Source organism: Chlorocebus sabaeus, chromosome 9 (genome assembly GCF_047675955.1).
Source record: "Chlorocebus sabaeus isolate Y175 chromosome 9, mChlSab1.0.hap1, whole genome shotgun sequence".
Taxonomy (NCBI): Eukaryota; Metazoa; Chordata; class Mammalia; order Primates; family Cercopithecidae; genus Chlorocebus; species Chlorocebus sabaeus.
This window is the reverse complement of record NC_132912.1, coordinates 46754507-46777721: the sequence shown is the minus strand read 5'-3', so window position 1 is coordinate 46777721 and position 23215 is coordinate 46754507. Positions and strand designations below refer to the sequence as shown.

At 51.1% G+C, this 23215-nt stretch overlaps 1 protein-coding gene, 1 long non-coding RNA gene and 1 other non-coding gene across 4 annotated transcripts; 1 reads left to right on the top strand and 2 right to left on the bottom strand.

Annotated features, from left to right (window-relative positions):
- Positions 1-4695: 4695 nt before the first annotated feature.
- On the bottom strand, positions 4696-10498 carry FXYD4 (FXYD domain containing ion transport regulator 4). Its single transcript, XM_073018931.1, has 9 exons — positions 10437-10498; positions 9369-9414; positions 8383-8644; positions 7684-7716; positions 7547-7573; positions 6617-6691; positions 6474-6513; positions 6138-6175; positions 4696-6060 (listed from the first exon to the last, which is right to left on the bottom strand). The coding sequence occupies exons 3-9, from the start codon at positions 8417-8419 to the stop codon at positions 6041-6043; spliced, it is 270 nt and encodes an 89-aa protein (XP_072875032.1). The 5' UTR covers positions 8420-8644; positions 9369-9414; positions 10437-10498; the 3' UTR covers positions 4696-6040.
- Positions 10499-14701: 4203 nt separating this feature from the next.
- Positions 14702-14805, bottom strand: LOC119620020 (U6 spliceosomal RNA). The gene has a single exon (XR_005236418.1). It is a non-coding gene; the product is annotated as a U6 spliceosomal RNA (small nuclear RNA).
- A 4507-nt stretch (positions 14806-19312) lies between these two features.
- Positions 19313-21164, top strand: LOC140712384 (uncharacterized). Of its 2 annotated transcripts, none has more exons than XR_012093957.1 (2): positions 19313-20298; positions 20590-21164. It is a non-coding gene; the product is annotated as an uncharacterized lncRNA (long non-coding RNA). The 2 variants fall into 2 exon arrangements; XR_012093958.1 differs by having other exon boundaries at positions 20425-21164.
- The last annotated feature ends 2051 nt before the right edge of the window (positions 21165-23215 follow it).

Sequence of the window (23215 nt, the reverse complement as noted above, 5' to 3'; positions counted from 1 at the left end):
GGCTAATTTTCGTATTTTTAGTATACACAGGGTTTCACCATGTTGGCCAGGCTGGTCTGGAACTCCTGACCTCAGGCAATCTGCGCACCTCGGCCTCCCAAAGTGCTGAGATTACAGGCGTGAGCCACCGCGCCCGCCCGGCCTAGTTACCTTTCAAGAAGCAGCCCCTGAGTACTTAGCAGTATGGGAGATAAGTCACCTGCACTAAGACCACCCTCATGATTTGGGCGCTGGCAGATGCATCAAGTCTCAAGGCATCTCAGTTTTATTGTTTTTGTTTTTTTAAAAAGACAGAATCAGGCTGGGAGCGGTGGCTCACACCTATAATCCCAGCACTTTGGGAGGATGAGGCAGGCAGATCGCCTGAGGTCAGGAGTTCCAGACCATCCTGGCCAACATGGTGAAATCCCATCTCTACTAAAATTACAAAAATTAGCTGGGTGTGGTGGCACACGCCTGCAGTCCTAGCTACTCAGGAGGCTTAGGCAGGAGAATGGCTTGAACCCAGGAGGTGGAGAGTGCAGTGAGCCAAGATCAGGCCATTGCACTCCAGCCTGGCGACAGAGTGAGACTCCGTCTTAAAAAAAAAAAAAAAGAATCTTACTCTGTTGCCCATGCTAAAGAGCAGTTGTGAGATCATAGCTCCCTTTTTTTTTTTTTTTTCTTTTTCTTGAGACCGGGCCTTGCTCTGTCACCGAGGCTCGAGTACAATGGCATGATCACAATCAGGGCTCACTGCAGCCTCAAACTCTCCAGTGGTTCAACTGCTTTATCCTAAGTAGCTGGGACTACAGGCATGTGCCGCCACACCCAGCCTAACATTCTTTTTTTCTTTTTTTTTGAGACAGAGTCTCACTCTATTGTCCAGGTTGGAATGCAGTGGTGCAGTCTCAGCTTACTGCACCTCTTCCTCCCGGGTTTAAGCGATTCACCTGCTTCAGCCTCTGGAGTAGCTGGGATTATAGGCGCCTGCCACCACACCTGGCTAATTTTGTATTTTCAGTAGAGACAGGGTTTCAACATGTTGGTCAGGCTGGTCTCGAACTCCTAACCTTAGATGATCCACCCGCCTCAGCTTCCCAAAGTTTTGGGATTACAGGTGTGAGCCACCGTGCCAGGTCCTAACATTCTGGAAATAACAAAATTAAAGAGATAGAGGACAGTTTAGTGGTTGCCAGAGGTTAGGCCTGGGGGGCCTAAGTAGGGAGGGAAATGGGTTTGGCTATAAAAGAGGAGCATGAGGGATCCTAGTGATGAGCTGTTCTAGATCTTGACTGTGGTGGTCACAGGAATCACGGGTGATAAAGTTACACAGAGCTAAACATACATGCACACACAAATGAGTGTTCTAACACTGGTGAAATCTCAGTAAGACCGATGTTTCTAGCAGTTTCAATATTCTGTTGTGATATAGTGTACTATAGTTATACAAGAAGTTGCCACTGGGGGAAACTGGCTTATCTCTCTGTATTATTTTTTACAATTGCATGTGAATCTATAATTATCATAAATGTAAGGTTTTTTTGTTTTGGTTTGGTTTGGTTTAGTTGAGAAAAAAGAGGCAGGCCAGGTGCTGTGGCTCACCCCTGTAGTCCCAGCACTTTGGGAGGCTGAGGTGGGAGAATTGCTTGAACGCAGGAGTTACAGAGCAGCCTAGGCAACACAGTGAGAGCCCATCTCTACATCAAAAAAATTCACTGGCCCGGGTGCAGTGACTCATGCCTGTAATCCCAGCACTTTGGGAGGCTGAGGTGGGCAGATCACCTGAGGCTGGGAGTTCAAGACCAGCCTGACCAACATGGAAAAACCCCGTCTCTACTAAAGAAAAAGCGAAACAAAATTAGCCAGGCATGGTGGCATATGCCTGTAATCCCAGCTTCTCAGGAGGCTGAGGCAGAAGAATCGCTTGAACCCAGGGGGCAGAGGTTGTGGTGAGGCAAGATCGCGCCATTGCACTCCAGCCTGGGCAACAAGAGCGAAACTCCATCTCAAAAAAAAAAAAAAAAAAAAAAAATTAGCTGGGCATAGTGACACGCGCCTGTGGTCCTAGCTAATGCGGAGGCTAAGGTGGGAAGATTGCTTTAGCCCAGGAGGTTGAGGCTGCCACATGCTACTGTACTCCAGTCTGGGTGAGAGAGTGAGACCCAGTTTTAAGAAATAAATTTTAAAAAAAAAGAAAGAAAGAAAAGAAAAAATATATAGAAATTTTAAAAAGAGAGCTGGGTGCCATGGCTCATGCCTCTATTCCTAGCACTTTGGGAGGTTGAGGTGGGCTGATGGCTTGAGCTCAGGAGTTTGAGACTAGCCTGGACAACATGATGAGACCTCATCTCTACAAAAAATATAGCCGTGTGTGGTGGCATGTGCCTGTAGTTCCAGCTACTTGGGAGGCTGAAGTAGAGGTTGTAGTGAGGTTGCACCACTGCACTCCAGCCTAGATGACAGAGCCAGACCCTGTCTCAGAAAAAAAAGGATTATTTTAAATCAGAATAAGTCCTTTCTCTAGTCCTCAACTTTGGGTTCTGAAACAACAGCCTGAGTTCTTTTTTTTTTTTTTTTTTGAGACCGAGTCTCACTCTGTTGCCAGGCTGGAGTGCAATGGTACGATCTTGGCTCACTGCAGCCTCCACCTCCGGGGTTCAAGTGATTCTCCTGCCTCAGCCTCCTGAGTAGCTTGGATTACAGGCATGTGCCACCACGCCCAGCTAATTTTGTATTTTTAGTAGAGACGGGGTTTCTCCATGTTGGTCAGGCTGGTCTTGAACTCCCGACCTCAGGTGATCCGCCCACCTCAGCCTCCCAAAGTGCCTGGATTACAGGCTTGAGCCACTGTGCCCAGCAATAGCCTGAGTTCTGATCTCAAACTCACAAGGCCAACTCCCAGGTACAAGAGGGAAAAGATGATCTGAAAGATTAGCAAACTTTTTTTTTTTGTGGGGGCAAACTTTTAACCTTGATAATTTGGGGGTGCTAGAAGTTGGTTTACCTTGTGAGTAAATGTCTCTGTGATGTTTGTTTTCTTTTCTTTTCTTTTCTTTTCATTTTTCTGGAGACAGAGTCTCGGTCTGTCACCCAGGCTGGAGTGCAGTGGTGCGATCTCGGCTCACTGCAACCTCCACATCCTGGGTTCAAGTGATCCTCCCACCTTAGCCTCCTGAGTAGCTAGGATTACAGGCGTGAGCCACTGCGCCTGGCCGATTTTTGTATTTTTAGTAGTTACAGGGTTTCAACATGTTGGCCAGGCTGGTACGAACTCCTGACCTCAAGTGATCCTCCCACCTCAGCTTCCCAAAGTGCTGAGATTACAGGCATGAGCCACTGAGCCCAGCCCTGAAAAATAAAAAGATTTTTAAAATAAAAAAGTGAGGAAGGATGTATAGTCACCCAGCAGCACAGTCCCTGGGCTCTGTCTTTGACAATGATAAACATCGGGAAGGCAACAGGCCCCAGACCTTTGGAAACAGGGCTCAGGAGCAGGACACCTGGGTTGGAGGCTGGCTGTGGAATTCGTTAGCCCATGAGAACCTCTGGGTGCCTCCTCTCCTCTAACCTAACCCTAACCTAATGTCATCCGCATCCCATAGGTTGCTAGGAAAATTGGATATGTGTGAAGTATTTACAGTGGTGTCTGTCACATAGTAAATCTCCAACTGAGTGGAAATGACCCTTTGCTTTCTCTGGTCCCCCCCACCTCTCCCCGTAGCCCCTCAACTAGGAGAAGATGACAATGGGAAATTACCCCCCACCTCTGAAACAGGCCCCAGGAAGGGGTCTCTGAGGCACAGCCAGTAATCCCACAAAGGGAAGCCTGGAGAGCCTGTGTCATGCCCTAGTCAGCCCATTCCTCACTCCCAGAAGGGAGACAGGAGAGCTCATTTCTGCTGGGAACCAGCAGCCCAACTCCAGGGCCCAGCCTCATCCACCTGCGGCTGACACCGACTCCATCCTCCACTGTCACCCAGGCCTGGCCTCCCATCAGTCTCTGACTCCTCCCATCATGATTTCCCCAGGCTCCATAAGCTAGAGCTGTCACCCTCCACATCGGAGGGATAAGCCTGTCACTGGGCAGTCACACCTAGGGACTCATGTGCGGTGGGGCCTCCTACATAAGTGGTCACTTACAGGACTTGGGGAAGCTGTGGCACCTGTCCAGGAGAAGTTTAAATGAAGCAGCATGAGAGCTTGAAAGCAGAGCAGCAGGTCTCCATCACGATGTGGCCCCAGGACACAACATGTGAAGGTGGAGGTGGGTGGATGTCATGTCCAGAAACCTCTGCTCCCCAGCGGGGCACTGGGGTTGGAAGTCAAGGCTGCATCTCTTGTCAGGGTCATGGGGCCACCATGCAAGGACAAGGTTTGCTAGGATTTCAAACAGCAGAGCTCCTGATAGTCATGACTGCGTCCTGGGTTCCGCAGTCAGAAAGCATGCACTGCTTCCAGTCACCTTTGTGTGGCTTCCCCTGGGTCTGCCACTCCAGACTCAGCTTTCTTACCTCACTTTTCATGTTCTCAAAAGCAGTCCCTCACACCAGCGTCTTCCGGTGCCAATGAGGAGAGAGCTCTGTACTGCACCCCCTGGATGAGGAGGCGTGCTCAGGAGCCCCATTCTATCAGCCCTGCTGGGTGGCTCCCACCCCTGCCTCTGTGTCCCTACAGGGCTGGGCCTTGCTTCCACAGTGATCCTATCGCCTGCATTCCAGTCATGCTGCTGATTTCCTCCACCAGGGTGGTTTGCACACAGGCCCCTCCCTGGGTCCACCTGTGCAGACTCAGTGCCGCCTCCGGACTGGCCATACCACCTGGGGCTGCCAGTACAGGGCAGCTTCCCCAAAGCACTGGGGCTTGCCAGGTGTTCTGTGACCCACCCAAGATTCCCTGATAGTGGCTGGACTCAGCCAGGTATCCTGAGTCCCACTCAGCCCCACCTTGGAGCCTTGCTCTCAGCCCCTGCATGTCCTGTTTCAAAGGCTCTGGCAGACATGTGGACCTCATTTTTATACCTCTGGGGCCCTGCACAAGTCTCTGACCCCAGCCCACAAGTCAGGAGACCCTAAGTCTAGGATACATCATACTTCTTAAGGATGTGGCCCACCCTGAGAAGTGGAGGGAGGATGCATCATTGGAGACAGCTGCCCATCCCAGGCCCTGGCCTCAGATTGGGAGATGCCACCTGGCAGGGACTCTGTTGTGCTCTGGCCTTTGCTGGGGGCAGAGGCTAGAAGTGGGCTCAGTTCCTTCTCCTGGGCTGTCAAGGGGCAGGACTGCAGGACGGGCATCAGGCAGGAGCGGCACTTCACACCCCTGCCTGGGGGGCTACAGGGACATTGCCAGGGAGGTCTTCCTGGAGGGGAGTTCAGGCATGCCAAAGAACTCAGATTTGCACACATGGTGTTTGACTCCCACGTGCACTATGCAGGGCTTCTCAAGACATAGTTCTTCATGGAATTTCACAGGATATTTCCTGGGGGGGGGGCCCACAGGGTGAGCTGAGGGTTTTACTGGAATGGGTCAAAGGAATTGCTACATTTTCTACCATAGAGAGCACTCACTGGGTGAGATGAGGTTTCAATGGGGGGCGAGCCCTGGGGGTCACTCTAGGTTAAAGGAAGTCATGAGTACCTGAGGCATCAGGACTTCTAGGACCCCCGTGCAAGTGGTGGAAATGGAAAGGTCTTCTGTTATAACACTGTGGTGTCTCACAGTGCATGGGTCTCTGTGGGGCTTGCTGGAGTGGGAGCCATAGGAGACAGTTGGGCGGCAGGGACTCAGGGATCGGGAAGCTCGTTGGGAGTGGGCCTCCAGGGAAAGTCAGCAATCCAAGGGATTACTCGCCCCCAGACCCAAAGACGATGAATCACAAGACTACAGAGGAAGGGGTGATGGGGCGAGTTTAATTCAGAAAAAAAGCCTCCTGATTGGAAAAGGGCCTAACAGCCTGCCCTTAGAAAGAAGTCCTTCTTTGAAGATAAGGCCTCCCAGGGGAGGAGGCGCTGGGGGCCAGTGTTAGGCTTCAGGCCATCCCTGGAGGCCGGTCCTATGCTCAGCAGGTAGTGGTAGAGCCTGCGGAGAGTGGCAGGCAGGCCATCAGACACAATCCTTACACAGACACCCCCTCAGCCCACGGAAGCCCGTCTCACCTGGAGTGATGAGTGGGATAGTTTTCTCAAGTACGGGACTAGAGAAAGGACCGCATCAGAGTAGTATCAGGTTAGCCTGGAGGACCTTCTACCCTACATCCCAGACTCTTGCCGCCTGGCCCCAAGAGTGCACCTCCTTGCTCTCCTTCCATGATCACTTCACACAATACCGAGGTCAGAGCTTTCCCTGACTGGGGCCCTTCAGGGTTGACTATCTGAATAACAAAGCTGGCTGCAAGTCCAGTGAATGGCCAGGACCCTGTCCACTCTCCAGGTCAGGACTGTCCTCCCATAGTTCTGCCTTGAAGGAGGGGCGCACCACAGGGTTGGGCTCACCTGTGCTGCTTCTGGCTGCTCTTGCATTTGCATTTGCTACCTGGGAGGGAGACAGGGGTCAGTGCCAGGGTCAGTGCTGGAATCAGAGCACTCTCTCTTCCTACCCCACCCTGTCCGCCAGCCCCACCTGCCCTGCCACTCACTCAGAACTGCCACGATCCCAGTAATGGCCAGGAGCCCTCCGCAGATCAGTCCGCTCAGCTGCAGGTTTTTCCAGTCTGGGGCAGGTACAGAGAATGTGCTTGCACCAGCCTGGGGCCTCACTCATTCATTCAAAAGACATTCGTGAGCCCCTGCTTGTGCCAGCCGCTGCCATATGCAGAAAGACAAGCCAGCAACAGAGACATCATTCTGTGTCTGGTGGGGAAACACTAAGAAGAAAAAAGGTGAGGCCAGGCATGGTGGCTCACACCTGTAATCCCAGCACTTTGGGAGGTTGAGGCGGGCAGATCACCTGAGGTCAGAAGTTCGAGACCAGCCTGACCAATATGGTGAAAACCCATCTCTACTAAAAATACAAAAATTAGCTGGGCATGGCAGCGGGCACCTGTAGTCCCACCTACTCGGGAGGCTGAGACAGGAGAATTGCTTGAACCCGGGAGGTGGAGGTTGCAGTGAGCGGAGATCATGCCACTGCACTCCAGCCTGGGCGACAGAGTCAGAATCTGTCTCAAGAAAAAAAAAAAAAGAAGAAGTGGACGTGTGCAAAGAAGGGGCTTTGAAGGATGATCAAGGCAACCTATCCTGGGGCTGAGGCCCAGGGGAGAGGAAGAGAGGAGGACTGCCTGAGGGCTGGGGACTAGGGAAGGGGAGAGTGAGGGTGAGTGAAGGCAGGAGGGTAGGGGTGATGTATCGGGGGGCCTAACCGCCCAGACACCAGCCCTTCTCCAGGAGAGTTCCTAAGCATCCTGTGGCCACCCTCCCCTTGCTGGAGCAACGCTCTCACAGAGACCAGGCTTAATCCTCCATCCCACTTTGTGTACACTAGGTCCACACCACCCCTCACCAACTTGTCTGGCAAAGAGGTCCAGGATAAGCAAGGGGAAGGTGGGGGTGGGAATATCAGCTCTTACCATAGTAGAAGGGATCATCTTCATTGGCTAGAAAAAGTGGGGGAAAAAGACTTCAGAACCAGAACCAGGAGACAGGATGTGGGTATCAGAGGGGAGATGTGGGCAGAGTAGGCAGGCTGTTTGGGGGCCTCACTCACCAAATGGGTCATTGGCTTCCAAGGCAGTCAGGCCTGTGTGGGAGGAGCAGAGAAAATGGGTGGGAATTCATGACACTGGTGTCCAAGTAAGTCAGGCAGCAGGACCCCAGCCCAGAGGTTGTGGGGTGACCCTGGAGCCACCAGTTCCCTTCCTCACGCCCTCCCCAGCCCCACACAGCCTCAGGGTTTGGCCCCGCCCAAGCCCTGCCTTCCCAGGCTTCCTGATGCTCCTGTGTGCCTGCTAACAGGGATGGTTTGTTATGTCTCTGCCCCATGAAGAAACAGGGAGTGCTTGTCTTTTTTTTTTGAGTTGGAACCTCTGTCACCCAGGCTGGAGTGCAATGGTGCAATCCTAGCTCACTGCAGCCTCGACCTCCCAGGCTCAAGTGATCCTCCCACCTTGGCCTCCCAAAGCGCTGGGATTACAGGCCTGAGCCACTGTGCCATCCTGCTTTTGTCTTCAAGCCACAGGTGGTTAACGTTTTCCATGGTTCAATTCCTCTGGAGCTATTAGGACCTTTTTGCAATATTCTCATCCTACCTGTACTGTCATTTCCTTCATGTTTCTCTCTAAATTGTCAGTTTAAATAAAGCGTGCTGATTGAACACCAGACCCCCTTTGGGAGATGTTGTCTGACTTTTGCTGCCTTTGTGGGTGGGGTGATTGCAAGAGGGTCCCAAGAGACTGGGAGGACTCACCTGCCAGTAGGAGAAGGGCCAGGGTCACTCTCTCCATGTCACAGTTCGAGTGGCAGGACTGCAGGGGGATAGGCACTGGGGCTGGGTCTGCAGCCCACGGATCTGCTCCAGGCTCACAGCTTGCTTGGTCAGCTACAGGGGGCGGGGGCAGGCACAGCCCTGTGGTGAGAGTAGGTGTACAAACCCCAAGGATACACTTGCTTGTGGGGTGATCTTGGGAAAGTGACTACTTTCTGTCTTCCCACCTAGAGATAGTGACGGCCTGGGGGAGTAAGCACGAGCTAAGAGCTCAGAACTGTGCCTGCACAGAGTAAGTGCTGCAGAAGGCGTTGTTAAAATCCATGTGACAAACCCACCCCCTACTCCTCCCTATGAGGAAGGCACTATTATTGTCTCAATTTCAGAGGAGGAAAAAAAAGAAATGGAGCTTAGAGAGGTGTAATCAGATACCCAGGGTCAGGTGGCTGCTATTCTAAGTCAGGGTCTGGACTTCCTAACCCCACACAAAGGGCATTGTTATCAGGCCCCAGGCTATTGCTCCCAAAGGTCTGGGCCTGGGGTGGCCAGAGTCCAGTGCCCTGAGTCTGAATTCCCAGACAGCCTCCACAAAAGCAAGGGTGCAGAGGAGGAAGGAAGCGCTGAATCCTGGGATGAGGTGACTATAGCAGCCAGGACTTCCCCTGCCAGCCCTGGCAGGGGACCCTGCTCCAGCAGCCCCAGATTCTGCTCTCAGAGTATAGACCTCCTATGGTATGACATTTATCCCTCAGGTTGGAAGTAGCCAGGACCCCATTTACTTGTCCTTGGGGAGGCTGAGTCTTTGAGTGCAGGGTCCCTCCCAGCCCTCTGCATATTGTTAGCCTAGTGTGGTCAAGTCTTCAATACTGAAGCCATTGTCTCCATCTGCTGTACCCAGCTCTGGCCTCCTGATGAGATCACAGATCCAGGGCCAGCTGTCTGGGCTGGGTCGATTCTCAGCAACTTACCAACGGTGTGACTCTGCAGGTTCCTCACTGCTCCTTCACCAGTGTCCTGTAAAAGGAGGATCATCAGAATAGTAGCAACTTAATAAGGTTATAGCCATGGAATTACATGAACTACTATTTGCGAAGCCTAAGAACCATGCCTAGCACACAGTAAGCACTAAAAACCTGTTACAATAAATACATCCATAGGTTGGGCGCAGTGACTCACACCTACAATCCCAGCACTTTGGGGCTGAGGTGGGTGGATCACCTGAGGTCAGGAGTTCAAGATCAGCCTGGCCAACATGGCAAAACCCCGTCTATACTAAAAATACAAAAATTAGCCGGGTGTGGTGACAGACGCCTGTATTCCCAGCTTCTTGGGAAGCTGAGGCCGAAGAATCACTTGAACCTGGAAGGTGGAGGTTGCAGTGAGCTGAGATCGTGCCAGTGCACTCCAGCCCGGGCAACAGAGTGAGACTCCATCTAAAAATAAATAAATAAATAGATACATCCATAAATAAACTGCTCCTTCTGCAGCGGGAGGGAGGCACTGGAGGGAGAGACTCTTAGGCACTGCTTCTGAACATGGGTTATTGGGCTAGGAGCAGTCTCCAAAGCCGACTTCCCCGAGCCTTCACTGGTCTCTCTCTACCTTCACCAACAAGAGTTCCTGGAATATGAGGGTCTCAACTCTAGGCCACATTTTTTATTTTTTTATTTTTATTATTATTATTTTTTTTGAGACAGGGTCTTGCTCTGTTACCCAGGAAGGCAGCAGTGGCATGATCTCGGCTCACTGCAGCCTTGAACTCTCTTCGCTCAGGTGATCTCCTCACCTGAGTATCTCAAGCAGTTGAGACCACAGGTGCACCCCACCAGTTCATATATTCTTTAACCAAGGGCTGGCTTCTGTTTCCTCCAGCCCCCAACCCACCATCCATATGACAGTAGGTGCAAAGCAAGAGGCCTTCAAGTGTCTGCTGCAGCCATATCTGCCCTCAGACACCTCAACAGGCTCCTCATTACTCAGGATTCTTGGGCACCCACCCCCTTCACCCAGCAGCCCCGAAGTGGATGCCTGGTCACCTGCGAGGTCACCTGGGTGAGGACTCACCTGAGCTGGCAGTGCAGAGAATGGATCTGAGGAGGTTGCTGGGCTGTGGAGGCCCAGGCAGGTGGGTCGGCTCTTTAAACCCTGCAGCCACGCCCAGGGCTCCATGACGCAGGCTGGAGGGAAATGGTCAGGCTTCCTGAGACTCAGCCTGACCGGCCTGCCACACCCAGGGCTGTTGGGGAGGGGTGGGCTGGGCCGAAGACCCTCTTTTGGCTTCTTCTTTTTTTTTTTTTTTTTTTGAGACGGAGTCTCACTCTGTCTACCAGGCTGCAGTGCAGTGGTGTGATCTCAGCTCACTGCAACCTCTGCCTCCCGGGTTCAAGCAATTCTCCTGCCTCAGGCTCCGAGTAGCTGGGACTACAGGTGCACGCCACCACGTCTGGCTAATTTTTTTTGTATTTTAGTAGAGATGGGGTTTCACCGTGTTGCCCAGGCTGGTCTCGAACTCCTGAGCTCAGGCAGTCTGCCCACCTCGGCCTCCCAAACTGCTAGGATTACAGGCATAAGCCACCACGCCCAGGCTTTCTTTTGGCTTCTTCAGCTCACCCAGATCCTAAAAGAGGGACCCGGAGGGTGCTGGGCAGGGTGTTTCTGGGCTCTTGTGCCAGCTGTGGGGGTTCTGGGACCTCTGTGTGGGGGTGTCCTGGGGACCGCGGAGGATACCAGGAGCCAGGCACTGACCTGCAGGCTCCCTGTGCTCAGTGGTGCCACTGCTGTCACTTGGGCTGGATGTCTACTGAAGGGAGGCTGGTGGCTGGTGGGCACCCCTGGGGGTGGCTCACCCTCTGACAGGGCCCTGACACCCACTTAGCCTCCCCCATAGGAGAGGGATGGGTCCAGGAGGAGGATAGCCGCCCCCGAATAAGGAGTGGGCTACCTCCCTCTGCAGACCTCAGGCCTGCCTTGTTGCTGGGGGCCAAACACACCCCACACAGGCGTGTGGAGGACCCAGGCCTCCCTAGTCTGCTGTTACCCCTCCCTAATTCTTTTCCAAATGAGGGACACTTGTCCCTGTCCAGAAGGTAAGGGGGGATGGCTGACAAGGGATGGGGGTCTCTGGGCTGGGAGGGCTAGGGAGGGCAGTGACGGTTTAGATGGTTTATTTATTAATTTATGAGCCGGAGTCTCGCTCTGTCGCCCAAGCTGGAGTGCAGTGGCTCAATCTTGGCACACCACAATCTCCACCTCCCAGATTCAAGCAATTCTGTCTCGGTCTGCCAAGTAGCTGGGATTATGGGCACACACCACTGTGCCCAGCTAATTTTTGTATTTTTAGTACAGACAGGATTTTGCTATGTTGAGCAGGCTGGTCTCGAACTCCTGACCTCAGGTGATCCACCCACCTGGGCCTCCCAAAGTGCTGGGATTTTAGGCGTGAGCCACTGTGTCTGGCCCAGACATACTTTTAAGTGGAAAAAAAGTATAGGGCATTCTGAATAGTATGCTGTCACTTGTGTAAAAATATAAAATATTGGCTGGGAATGGGGGGTCAGGCCTGTAATCCCAGCACTTTGGGAGGCTGAGGCGGGCCTGTGTCTCTGTGTGTATACTGCATGGGGCTTAGCACAGAGGAGGGGTCCAGGTGTTTCCTCGGCCAGCTGTTTACTTGAGCTCATTGCACTTAGCCCTCACAGAGGTCCTTGGAGGTATATACTCTCATTAGCCTGTCAATCTACAATAGTCAAACAGGTCAGATTTTAGTTTTAAAGGAGTTTATTTAAGTGTAAAGGTTAAGGATGGCCTGCTCAGGAAGTATGAATTGTAGAGAATGGAAGTCATGGCTGGGGGCAGTGGCTCATACCTGTGATCCCAGCACTTTGGGAGGCCGAGGCAGGCAGAACATGAGGTCAGGAGTTCAAGACCAGCCTGGCCAACATGGTGAAACCCCATCTCTACTAAAAATACAAAAATTAGCCAGGCGTGGTGGTGCACTCCTGTTGTCCCAGCTACTTGGGAAACTGAGGCAGGAGAATCACTTGAACCTGGGAGGCGGAGGTTGTAGTGAGCTGAGATGGTGCCACTGCACTCCAGCCTCGGTGACAGAGCGAGACTCCATCTCAAAAAAGAAAAAAAAAAGAAAAGAATGGAAGTCAGAATTTTAATGTCTTGGCGGGGTGTGGGGGTTCAATCCTGACACTCTGGGAGGCCAAGGCAGGCAGATCGCTTGAGCCCAGGAGTTTGAGACCAGCTTGGGCAACACAGCAAGAACCCATCTCTACAAAAAAAGAGAACAAACAGTCTGGCGTTGTGGCACACACCTATACCCCAGCAGAGGTGAGAGGAGCGCTTGAGCATGGGAGGTCAAGGCTGCAGTGAGCCCAGGAAGCACCACTGCACTCCAACCTGGGCGACAGAGGGAAACCCTGTCTCACAATAAATAAGTATTAAGTGTAAAAGTTTGGGATCATTTATTTTATTTTTATTTTTTTGAGACAGAGTCTCATTCTGTTACCCAAGCTAGAGTGCAGTGGCATGATCTCTGCTCACTATAACCTCCGCCTTTTGGGTTCAAGTGATTCTTGTGCCTCCGCCTCCTGAGTAGCTGATATTACAGGCCCGAGCCTCCATGCTCAGCTAATTTTTTTGTATTTTTAGTAGAGACAGGGTTTCACTATGTTGGCCAGGATGGTCTCAAACTCCTAACCTCAAGTGAGCCACCTGCCTCAGACTCCAAAAGTGCTGGGATTACAGGCATGAGCCACTGTGCCCGGCCTAGGATCATTTATATAGACACAGTTTAGGAAACTTTAATAGGATTTTAACTGTTTTTTGTTTTGTTTTGTTTTGTTTTTGTTTTAATCTTTTTTGAGACAGGGTCTCCCTCTGTCACCCAGGCTGAAGCACAGTGACACAGTCATGGCTCTCTGTAGCCTTGACCTTCTGGGCACAAGCAATTCTCCTGCCTCACCATCCTGAGCAGCTGGGACTACAGGTGCACACCACCACACCAGGATAATTTTTGTTTTTTTTTGTTTTTGGTAGAGACAGAGTTTTGCCATGTTGCCCAGGCTGGTCTCAAACTTCTGGGCTCTAGTGATTCACTCGCCTTGGCTGCCTAAAGTGTTGGGATTACAGGCATGAGCCACCCACTGCACCTGGCTGAATTTTAACTTTTTAAAATGTAAGGTTTAATGTATCGTTATAATGATCTGGGCTGAGTGTGGTGGCTCATGTTTGTAATCCCAGCACTTTAGGGGGCTGAGGCAGGTGGATCACCTGAGATCGGGAGTTCGAGACCAGCCTGACCAACATGGAGAAACCCTGTCTCTACTAAAAATACAAAATTAGCCGGGTATGGTGGTGCATGCCTGTAATCCCAGCTACTTGGGAGGCTGAAGCAGGAGAATCGCTTGAACCTAGGAGGCAGAGGTTGCAGTGAGCCAAGATTGTGCCATTGCACTCCAGCCTGGGCAACAAGAGCGAAACTCTATCTCAAAAAAAAAAAAAAGTTCTTATCAGTTGAGGTAGTCTTTCTTTAGGAGGAAGGTCTATTTAATACTTTATTTTAAATTTAAATATTTGTATATAAAATGAAGGCTGGGTCAGGCCAGGGGTGGTGGCTCACACCTGTAATCCCAGCACATTGGGAGGCCGAGGTGGGAGGATCATGAGGTCAGGAGTTTGAGACCAGCCTGGCCAACATAGTGAAACCCCGTCTCTAGTAAAATTACAAAAAATTAGCTGGGTGTGGTGGCGGGCGCTTGTAATCTCAGCTACTTGGGAGGCTGAGGCAGGAGAATCGCTTGAAGCCGGTGGGTGGAGGTTGCAGTGAGCCAAGATCACGCCATTGCACTCCAGTCCAGGGAACAGTGCGAGACACTGTCTCAAAAAACAAACAAACAAAAAAAGTGAAGGCTAGATCTCACTATGTTGCCCAGGCTGATCTTGAACTCTTCGTCTCAAGTGATCCTCTTGCCTTGGCCTCCCAAAGTGCTGGAATTATAGTGGTGAACCACTCCTCTCAGCCAATTTATTCATTTTTTTAAAATTAAAAAGTATGGAATCAGCCTGGACAACATGGTGAAACCCTATCTCTACCAAAAATAGAAAAAATTAGCCAGGTGTGGTGGTGCACACCTGTGGTCCCAGCTACTTGGGAGGCTGAGGCAGGAGGATCGCTTGAGCCTGGGAGGCAGAGGCTGAAGTCAGCTGAGATTTCACCACTGCACTCCAGCCTGAGTGACAGAGTGAAACCCTGTGTGTGTGTGTGTGTATATATATACACATATATATACACACACACACGGGATGCTTTGAAAATTTGCATGTCATCCTTGTGCAGGGGCCATGCTAATCTCTGAATTATTCCAATTTTAGTATATGTGCTGGAGAAACAAGCACTGTTTAACATTTTACACTGAAAATGTAATTGTCATAAGGTCTCTGTCTGAGTTAGGTACAGGATAATAAACGAAGCAATTAATTATTATTATTATTGAGATGGAGTTTCACTCTTGTTACCCAGGCTGGTGTGGAAAGGCGTGATATCAGCTCACTGCAACCTCCGCCTCCTGGGTTCAAGTGATTCTCCTGCCTCAGGCTCCCAAGTAGCTGGGATTACAGGCATGCACCACCATGCCCGGGTAATTTTGTATTTTTTGTAGATACGGGGTTTCACCATGTTGGTCAGGCTGGTCTCGAACTCCTGACTTCAGGTGATCCACCTGCCTCAGCCTCCCAAGGTGCTGGGATTATAGGCATGAGCCACTGCACCTGGCTAATTATTTTTTTTGTAGAGACAGGACCTCACTATGTTGCCCATGCTGCTCTCAAACTTCTGGGCACAAGTAATCCTCCTGCCTCAGACTCCCAAAATGCTGGGATTACAGGTGTGAGCCACTGCACCCAGCCAAAACAGTCAATTTATAACAAAGATTAGTGATTGGAAGGGGGATGTATGGTCTCTTGTCTTTTTTGTCATTTATTAAAGAAGCACACTGAGAAAGAAAGTTAAGTTGTAATTTAAGAAATAGACTGGTGAGGCCGGGCGCAGTGGCTCACGCCTGTAATCCCAACACTTTGGGAGGCCGAGGAGGGTGGATCACGAGGTCAGGAGATCAAGACCATCCTGGCTAACACGATGAAACCCTGTTTCTATTAAAAATACAAAAAATTAGCCGGGAGTGGTGACGGGCACCTGTAGTCCCAGCTACTCGGGAGGCTGAGGTAGAACAGTGTGAACCCAGGAGACGGAGCTTGCAGTGAGCTCAGATCACGCAACCGCACTCCAGCCTGGGCGATAGAGTGAGATTCCGTCTCAAAAACACAACAAAAAAGAAGTAGACTTGTGAAATGTTATGTGATTCAGATCACAGTCACATCTCTCTTAAAGCTTAAAGTGTTTTAGATGTTGTAAACTTTATTTTCACAATCTCCGCTTTAAGGATGAGAAAACTGAGGTAGAGACAGGTTGAATGACTTGCCCCATGTCACATGTAGGGTGGATGGGAGGTCAGGACCCCAGCCTGGTGGCTGGGTGGCGACACCCTCACTGCCTAGGGCAGTCACCTCACTGTGCTTTTTTTTTTTTTTTTTTTGAGATGGAGTCTCGCTCTGTTGCCCAGGCTAGAGTGCAGTGGCATGATCTCAACTCACTGAAACCTCCGCCTCCCAGGTTCAAGCGATTCTCCTGCCTCAGCCTCGAGAGTAGCTGGGACTACAGGCACATGCCACTATGCCAGGTTAATTTTTGTAATTTTAGTAGAGACTGGGTTTCACCATATTGGTCAGGCTGGTCTCAAACTCCCGACCTCAGGTGATTCACCCGAAAGTGCTGGGATTACAGGCGTGAGCCACTGCACCCAGCCTCACTGTGCTTTTTATGTTGTAGACTCTCTGGGTGTCATGGTCTCCTGGAGGGCAGATCTTGGCCAGCTTCACCCTGTGTTTCCTGGCCTCTGCCTCCCACTCTCTCTCTGCTGGTCTCTGGGCGCGTGTCCCCCAGCCATTCTCCATGCAGGAAGTAGAATGTAGTGGCTCTGTAGTAACTGAGCAGAGTTTAAACTTGGGGCCCGTCTCCCAAGCCAGGTGACATTGGAGAAGATTTCTACCTTTTTGGGTCTCTGTTTCTTCATTTATTAAAGGAGACTAGTGAGAGCATTGTTTTGAGGACTCAACGTCCTGAGCTAGCTCCCTTACCATAGTGGTTTCTCTGAGTGTGGTGTCACTGCAGCAGGGTATATCTTCTCCCACTTTCTGTCTGGGTCTCCTAGGTCTTTTTTTTTTTTTTTTTAGACGGAGTCTTGCTTTGTCACCCAAGCTGGAATGCAACGGCGTGATCTTAGCTCACTGCAACCTCCTCCTCTCGGGTTCAAGCAATTCTCCTGCCTCAGCCTCCCGAGTAGCTGGGACTACAGGCACCCACCACCACACCTGGCTAATTTTTGTATTTTTAGTAGAGACGAGGTTTCACTATATTGGCAAGGCTGGTCTCAAACTCCTGACCCTGTGATCGCCCTCCTTGGCCTCCCAAAGTGCTGGGATTACAGGCGCGAGCCACTGCACCCAGGCTTTTTTTTTTTTTTTTTTTTTTTGGAGATACAGTCTTGCTGTCACCTAGGCTGGTGTGTGTAGTGGTGCTGTCATGGCTCACTGTAACCTTGACCTGCCAGGCTCAAGTGATCGTCTCACCTCAGCCTCCCAAGTAGCTGGGACTACAGGCATGCGCCAACATACCCAACCAACATTTTAAATTTTTATAGAATCAGGGCCTCCCTATGTTACCCAGGCTGGTCTTGAACTCCTGGTCTTAAGTGATCCTCCCAGCTCAAGCCTCCCAAAGTGCTAGGATGACAGGCGTGAGCCACTGGGTGCGGCTTTCCTGGGCCTTTTAAAATCTCAGCTTGTGTGTGTGTGTGTCTGTGTGTGTGTGCGCACGCACGTGCTGCTCTCACACGCCAACACCTAGAGCACGCCTCAAAATAGACCATCTCAGCCTTCTACTGATGCCTGTAATGTTCAGTCCATCTTGGAAAACAGAAATCTCAGGTTATGTTCCCACTGTGTGCCGGGTAAGATACTTGCCACTTCCCTTTTATTTTACATCTGGGTACATTCTAGTCTTTATTACCTTTCCTCAGGGAAATTAATACCGTCATGGATACATCTATGTTCTTCATAGAGCAACAGGGAAAAGCTCATTCTGGGAGTAGGGGAGGCCAGGTGGCAGGGAGGGGTCCCAGTTGCGAATGCTGATTTTCAGGTGCCACTCTGGGCCACAGACTTCCCTTCCTCCGCACCAGGTCTTGCTCTGTCGCCCAGGCTGGAGTGCAGTGGCCGGATCTCGGCTCACTGCAAGCTCCGCCTCCCGGGTTCACACCATTCTCCTGCCTCAGCCTCCCGAGTAGCTGGGACTATAGGCGCCCGCCACCTCGCCCGGCTAGTTTTTTTTTGTTTTTTGTTTTTTAGTAGAGACGGGGTTTCACCGTGTTAGCCAGGATGGTCTCGATCTTGTGACCTCGTGATCCGCCCGTCTCGGCCTCCCAAAGTGCTGGGATTACAGGCTTGAGCCACCGCGCCCGGCCAATATTCAAAACTTTTAAAGCTTTCTACACCATTCGGTGATCATTTATTTTTAAGTACTGGGTTTAATACCTAAGAAGATACGTTCATCAACCTAGGGACTGACTTTGCATCACTTCCAGTGTAAAAGGTGTTGCTGCAGATTGAGTGTGTGGCCAGAAATTGGGGGCCTCTCAGAGGGCACAGACACAGTGCTACGGCATGGTACACACCATGGATGAGGTGACGTACGGTTGCGCTTGCAGAAAGCACGCTCAAAGAGCTGGATCCCCAGTCTCTGGATCTGTCCAAGCCTCAACCTGTCCCCTGCCTTGGATGGGATCAATACCACCTGGCTGAGGTGAAGGTTTCTTTCCACCTGTTAAAGGTTACAATACCTCATAGCAATAGGAATAGGAATGGTGGATCCCTGAAGAGGGCAGAAGTTGTTGCGGGGGGGGTGGGGGGAGGGGGCGGACAAAAACGCTAGGGCCTTCTAGAGAAGTGCATCTGAGGTTCCTCTTGGAGACCTTCCAAAGCAAAGTTGGCTTTTGGGACTTACAGGACCCCTTTCCTATGAATGCCTTCTTTCTTGAGGCTCAGTCCCCTGCCTCTCGGTGCCATCTCGGCTCACTGCAACCTCCGCCTCCCAGGTTCAAGCGATTCTCCTGCCGCCTCAGCCTCCCGAGTAGCTGGGGCTACAGGGGTGCGCCACCATGCCTGACTAATTTTTGTATTTATAGTAGAGACGAGGTTTCACCATGTTGGCCAGGATGGTTCTCGATCTCTTGACCTCATGATCCACCCGCCTCGTCCTTCAAAAGTGCTGGGATTACAGGCGCAAGCCACTGCGCCCGGCTTAGACTGTCTGTTTTGAGGCAGAGGAGGAAATCCGAGGTCCCTTGCCCCGAGGCCTCTCCCAGCTGTCTCCAGGACTACTGGACTCCCGCCTGGACCCCCGCCCCGTGAGTGCCCCTGCTCTTCCCGTCTCTCGGCAGATTCCTCGGGCCCACGGAGGTGAAGCCCACTCCCTTGGAGGGCCCTGGGGAGGGAGGCGACCAACTCCGCTCACCTCCTGCCCGTGTTAGGCAGGCAAGCAGCGTCAGGCGCGGCTGCTGTCCCAGGGCTCAGCCTTAGGCTGACTCCCGCGTGTAGGGCAGAGATGGGACGGGGCCCTTAGCGCAGGGGGCTCTGAGACCTACGGGCAAGGCGGCACGGAAATGGGGCGGAGATCTCCTCCGCAGCGACTACCCTCGGGACTCTAGAAGTTAGCCCCACTTAGGCCGCCAGAAACTACTCCATGGCCTCTAGGAGGCCCTCCCGAAAGGGGCCGCGAGAGAGCCAAACGAAAGAGGACTGCACTGGCCGCCAACCAGTGAGCACCAAGAAATGTCGTTGAGGCGGGCCCGCGGGAGAAACCGCCAGTGAGGAGAGGGCCCAGTTGGTGTGGGCGGGGCTTTCCTCCGCGGAAGTGGTCCCGACGCTCTTCGCGTGGATTGGCTGCTCCGGCTCACTTTCACGCCCCTGCTCTACCGCGCTTGCGCAGCCGTTTCCAGTGTAGCGCGCGTCTAGTGTTACTTCTTTGCATGAGTCTCAGTCCATTTGTTTGCCCGTTTCGTGCTGCGCCATGTCGTGATGGTGGCGGTCTTCAGTAACGGGGACCTTGGAGCCTGGGAGGGATAACTGGACGTGAAGGGCCAGCACTGGGGGCGAGCTCGGGGTGGGCAGGGCTGAGGGATGGGTGCGAGAAGTGAGGCCTGCAACCCCGCAGGCCCGTAGGGGGCCCGGGACCCCAGGGAGAGTTTCCTGTTGGGGTGAGACAGTTGTTAGGTTTGCATTTCAGAACGTTCTGGTAGGGGCTGTGTAGCAGGGTGAGAGTGAAGACCTGTGCAAGAGGAGAAGCCGAAAGGGTTCAAGATGGTAGGCGAAGTCATTTGTCGTCAATCTTTGCTCGTTCTGCGCCTGGTAGAACGCGAGTGCTTTCCTCCTGCACAGGTCACCTCTTAGCCCCCTGGAGCAGCTCCTACTCATGCTTCTCCTATACCAGACTTCTCAGCTCTTGGGCACCTCCCTTTCATTTCCTGCAGGCACTTCACAGCCAACAACCGTTAAAATAAACTTTTCCGTTCCCCCACCATCTCTGACCTTTCAGAATTTCCCATCTCAGGTCGGTCTCTTTTCCCAAGTGGTCGCACAGGCCACTACTAAGCACAGTCATATGGAGATATCTGCTGAAATGTGTGCCAGCTCCTCAGGATATGACCCCCTCAAGGACATGGACAGTGGTCCAAAGTCACAGCGCTCAGCATACAGTCTGACTCCACCAAAGGGAAGGTAGGCAACTCGTTTCCCTGTCCGCCCCCCCCCCCCCCCGCCCAAGGCAGAGCCCGTCCTTCTAGTTTCTCCATATTTCGCGTATTCAATCTTTTCTCTCCATCCTAATTCTCATCCTCTCCCAAGGACCACTGTGAGCCATTTCCACTCTGTCCAATTCAACAATTGCCTCACCTGGGAAGCCACCTTTCCTGTTCACCTGCCTCCCCTCCGGGAGGCCCACCTTTCCCAAACCCTACATCACAGGTATGGGTGTATCTGTCTTGACCACTCACCTCCCTTTTCTCCCAGGGCTGTGATTTCAGGTCACTCGGCTTCCTGTTCCCAGAGACCTTGGCACATGGATGGAATTCACTGTGGGAACTGGATGGATGTGTGAATTAACTATTGAGTAAAATGATTGATAAATCACTGAGTAGGAAGGGCGCCATGGCTCACGCCTGTAATCCCAGCACTGGGAGTCCCAGGCAGGTGGATCCCTTGAACCTAGGACTTCGAGACCAGCCTGGGCAAAATGGCGCGACCCCGTCTCAATAAAAATAAATAAATTGGCCAGGTGCAGTGGCTCACGCCTGTAATCCTAGCACTTTGGGAGGCTGAGGCAGGTGGATCATGAGGTCAAGAGACGGAGACCATCCTGGCCAACATGGTGAAACCCCGTCTCTACTAAAAATACAAAAATTAGCTGGGCGTGGTGGCCTGCGCCTGTAATCCCAGCTCCTCAGGAGGCTGAGGCAGGAGAATTGCTTGAACCTCGGGGGAGGAGGTTGCAGTTAGCTGAGATCGCGCCACTGCACTCCAGTCTGGCAACAAAGCGAGATTCTGTCTAAAAAATAAGTAAATAAATAAATAAATAAGTAAAATAATTGAGTACTATTTGGGTGGATGGATACACGTTTGGACGGATAATTAGGTCTTAACCCCCTCGGCAGCCTCTGAGATTTGGCTGCTCGCTCCTGGAAACTCGCCTCTCCGACCTCTCTCCTCAGCTGGAGACCACCGGGGCCACTGCCTGCCTCCTGTCTCCATATGCATGTCTCATAGTTTGCTGAAACTTGACATTTCCTGAAATAAATACTTGGTTTCCTCTTTAAACCACTCCGCCTACTCTCTGTGCTCCATCCAAGTGGTAAAGTTGAAGGCCTGAGCATCATCCTAGACTTCATTTGCCTCCAAATCCCCATAACCGATGAAACGATTCTTGTCCATTTTGCCTCCTAAACAGCTCTGTGACTCATCCCTTTCTGCCCTCCTCTGAGGGCATAAAGTGCAGTACAAGCTTTGGCATTCAAGGCCCCGCTTGAATCCCTTCTTGGGCAGTCTCCATCAGCCCTCTCCTGCCGAACCCTAGAATCTTTTAGATTCCTCATGGCCTTTCAAAAGTCTAAGCTCCTGCTATTTCGTTTCTGGGCCACTCTCGTATTCCTATATTTATAAAATAAAGTAGTCTTTGAATGTTTGCTCTGGTTTCTGGAAAACTACATACCCATTGCAGTTTTATGTTGCTAAAGTTTCTCATCATAAAAGTAAATAATTGCAAAAGATATAATTTCTGGTATGTTTTAATATTGATATTTTAAAGTAAAATGGCTACATGATTCTTAATATATCTAGTGGAATCTGAACACCATACATACTATTTTTTTTTGAGATGGGTTTCACTCTTGTTGCACCATACTATTTTTATTCCAAATCTCCATTTGAAGATTTACTTAACTCTTGTTTAATATTAGTTACTCCATACTGCCCCCTCCTTTTTTTTTTTTGGCCTGAGTTGAGTCTGTTTCCTTCCTCTGTTATTCACCAAACTTAACCTAAGTAATGTATTTTTATTCTTGGAAGTCTTTTTTTTTTTTTTTGAGACGGAGTCTTGCTCTGTCGCCCAGGCTGGAGTACAGTGGCGTGATCTCGGCTGACTGCAACCTCCACCTCCCTGGCTCAAGCAATTCCCCTGCCCTGCCTCAGTCTCCCAAATAGCCGGAATTATAGGCGAACATCACCACATCCGGCTAATTTTTTTGTACTTTTAGTAGAGATGGGGTTTCATCATGTTGGCCAGACTGGTCTCAAACTCCTGACTTCAGCCAATCTGCCCATCTCAGACTCCCAAAGTGCTGGAATTACAGGCATGAGCCACCACGCCCGGCCATTCTTGGAAGTCTTTTACTGGCCACCTATTGAAACGCTTGTCTTCCTTTCTGTGTCTTCTTGGCACATCACCTGATGCCTGCAGTCATTAAGAACCTGTTCCCTGGCACGTTGTTTTCCACATAGAGGTTGAGCATATCTAATCCAAAAATCCAAAATTTGTCCGGGTGTGGTGGCTCACACCTGTAATCCCGGCACTTTGGGAGGTCAAGATGGGTGGATTTCCTCAGCTCAGGAGTTTGAGACCAGCCTGGGCAACCTGGTGAAACCCCATCTCTACAAAAAATATAAAAATTAGTCAGGTGTGGTGGTGCACACCTGTGGTCCCAGCTAGTCGAAAGACTGAGGTGAGAGGATCCCTTGAGCCCAGCAGATTGGGCTTCAGTGAGCTGTAATTGTGCTACTGCATTCCAGCCTGGGTAACAGAGTGAGACCCTGTCTCAAAAAAAAAAAAAAAAAAGACCTCTGAAATCCAAAAATGCTCCAAAATCTAAAACTTTTTGAGCACTAATGTGATGCCACAGGTAGAAAATTCCACACCTGGCCTCCTGTGACAGCCCATATTAAATAGTCAAAACTTTGTTTCATACAGAAAATTATTTGAAATATGTAAGATCTGCTGGGTGTGGTGGCTCACTCTTATAATCCCAGAACTTTGGGAGGCCGAGGCAGGCAGATCACGAGGTCAAGAGATGGATATCATCCTGGCTAACACGGTGAAACCCCATCTCCACTAAAAATACAAAAACAAAATTAGCCGGGCACAGTG

Coding starts and splice junctions, on each gene's coding strand:
- FXYD4 (XM_073018931.1), bottom strand. CDS start 8,419: ATGGAGAGAGTGACCCTGGCCCTTCTCCTACTGGCAG. Junction 7,717..8,382: donor GGCCCTTCTCCTACTGGCAG/GTGAGTCCTCCC, acceptor CCTCCCACACAG/GCCTGACTGCCTTGGAAGCC. Junction 6,514..6,616: donor TGGGATCGTGGCAGTTCTGA/GTGAGTGGCAGG, acceptor TCTCCCTCCCAG/GTAGCAAATGCAAATGCAAG.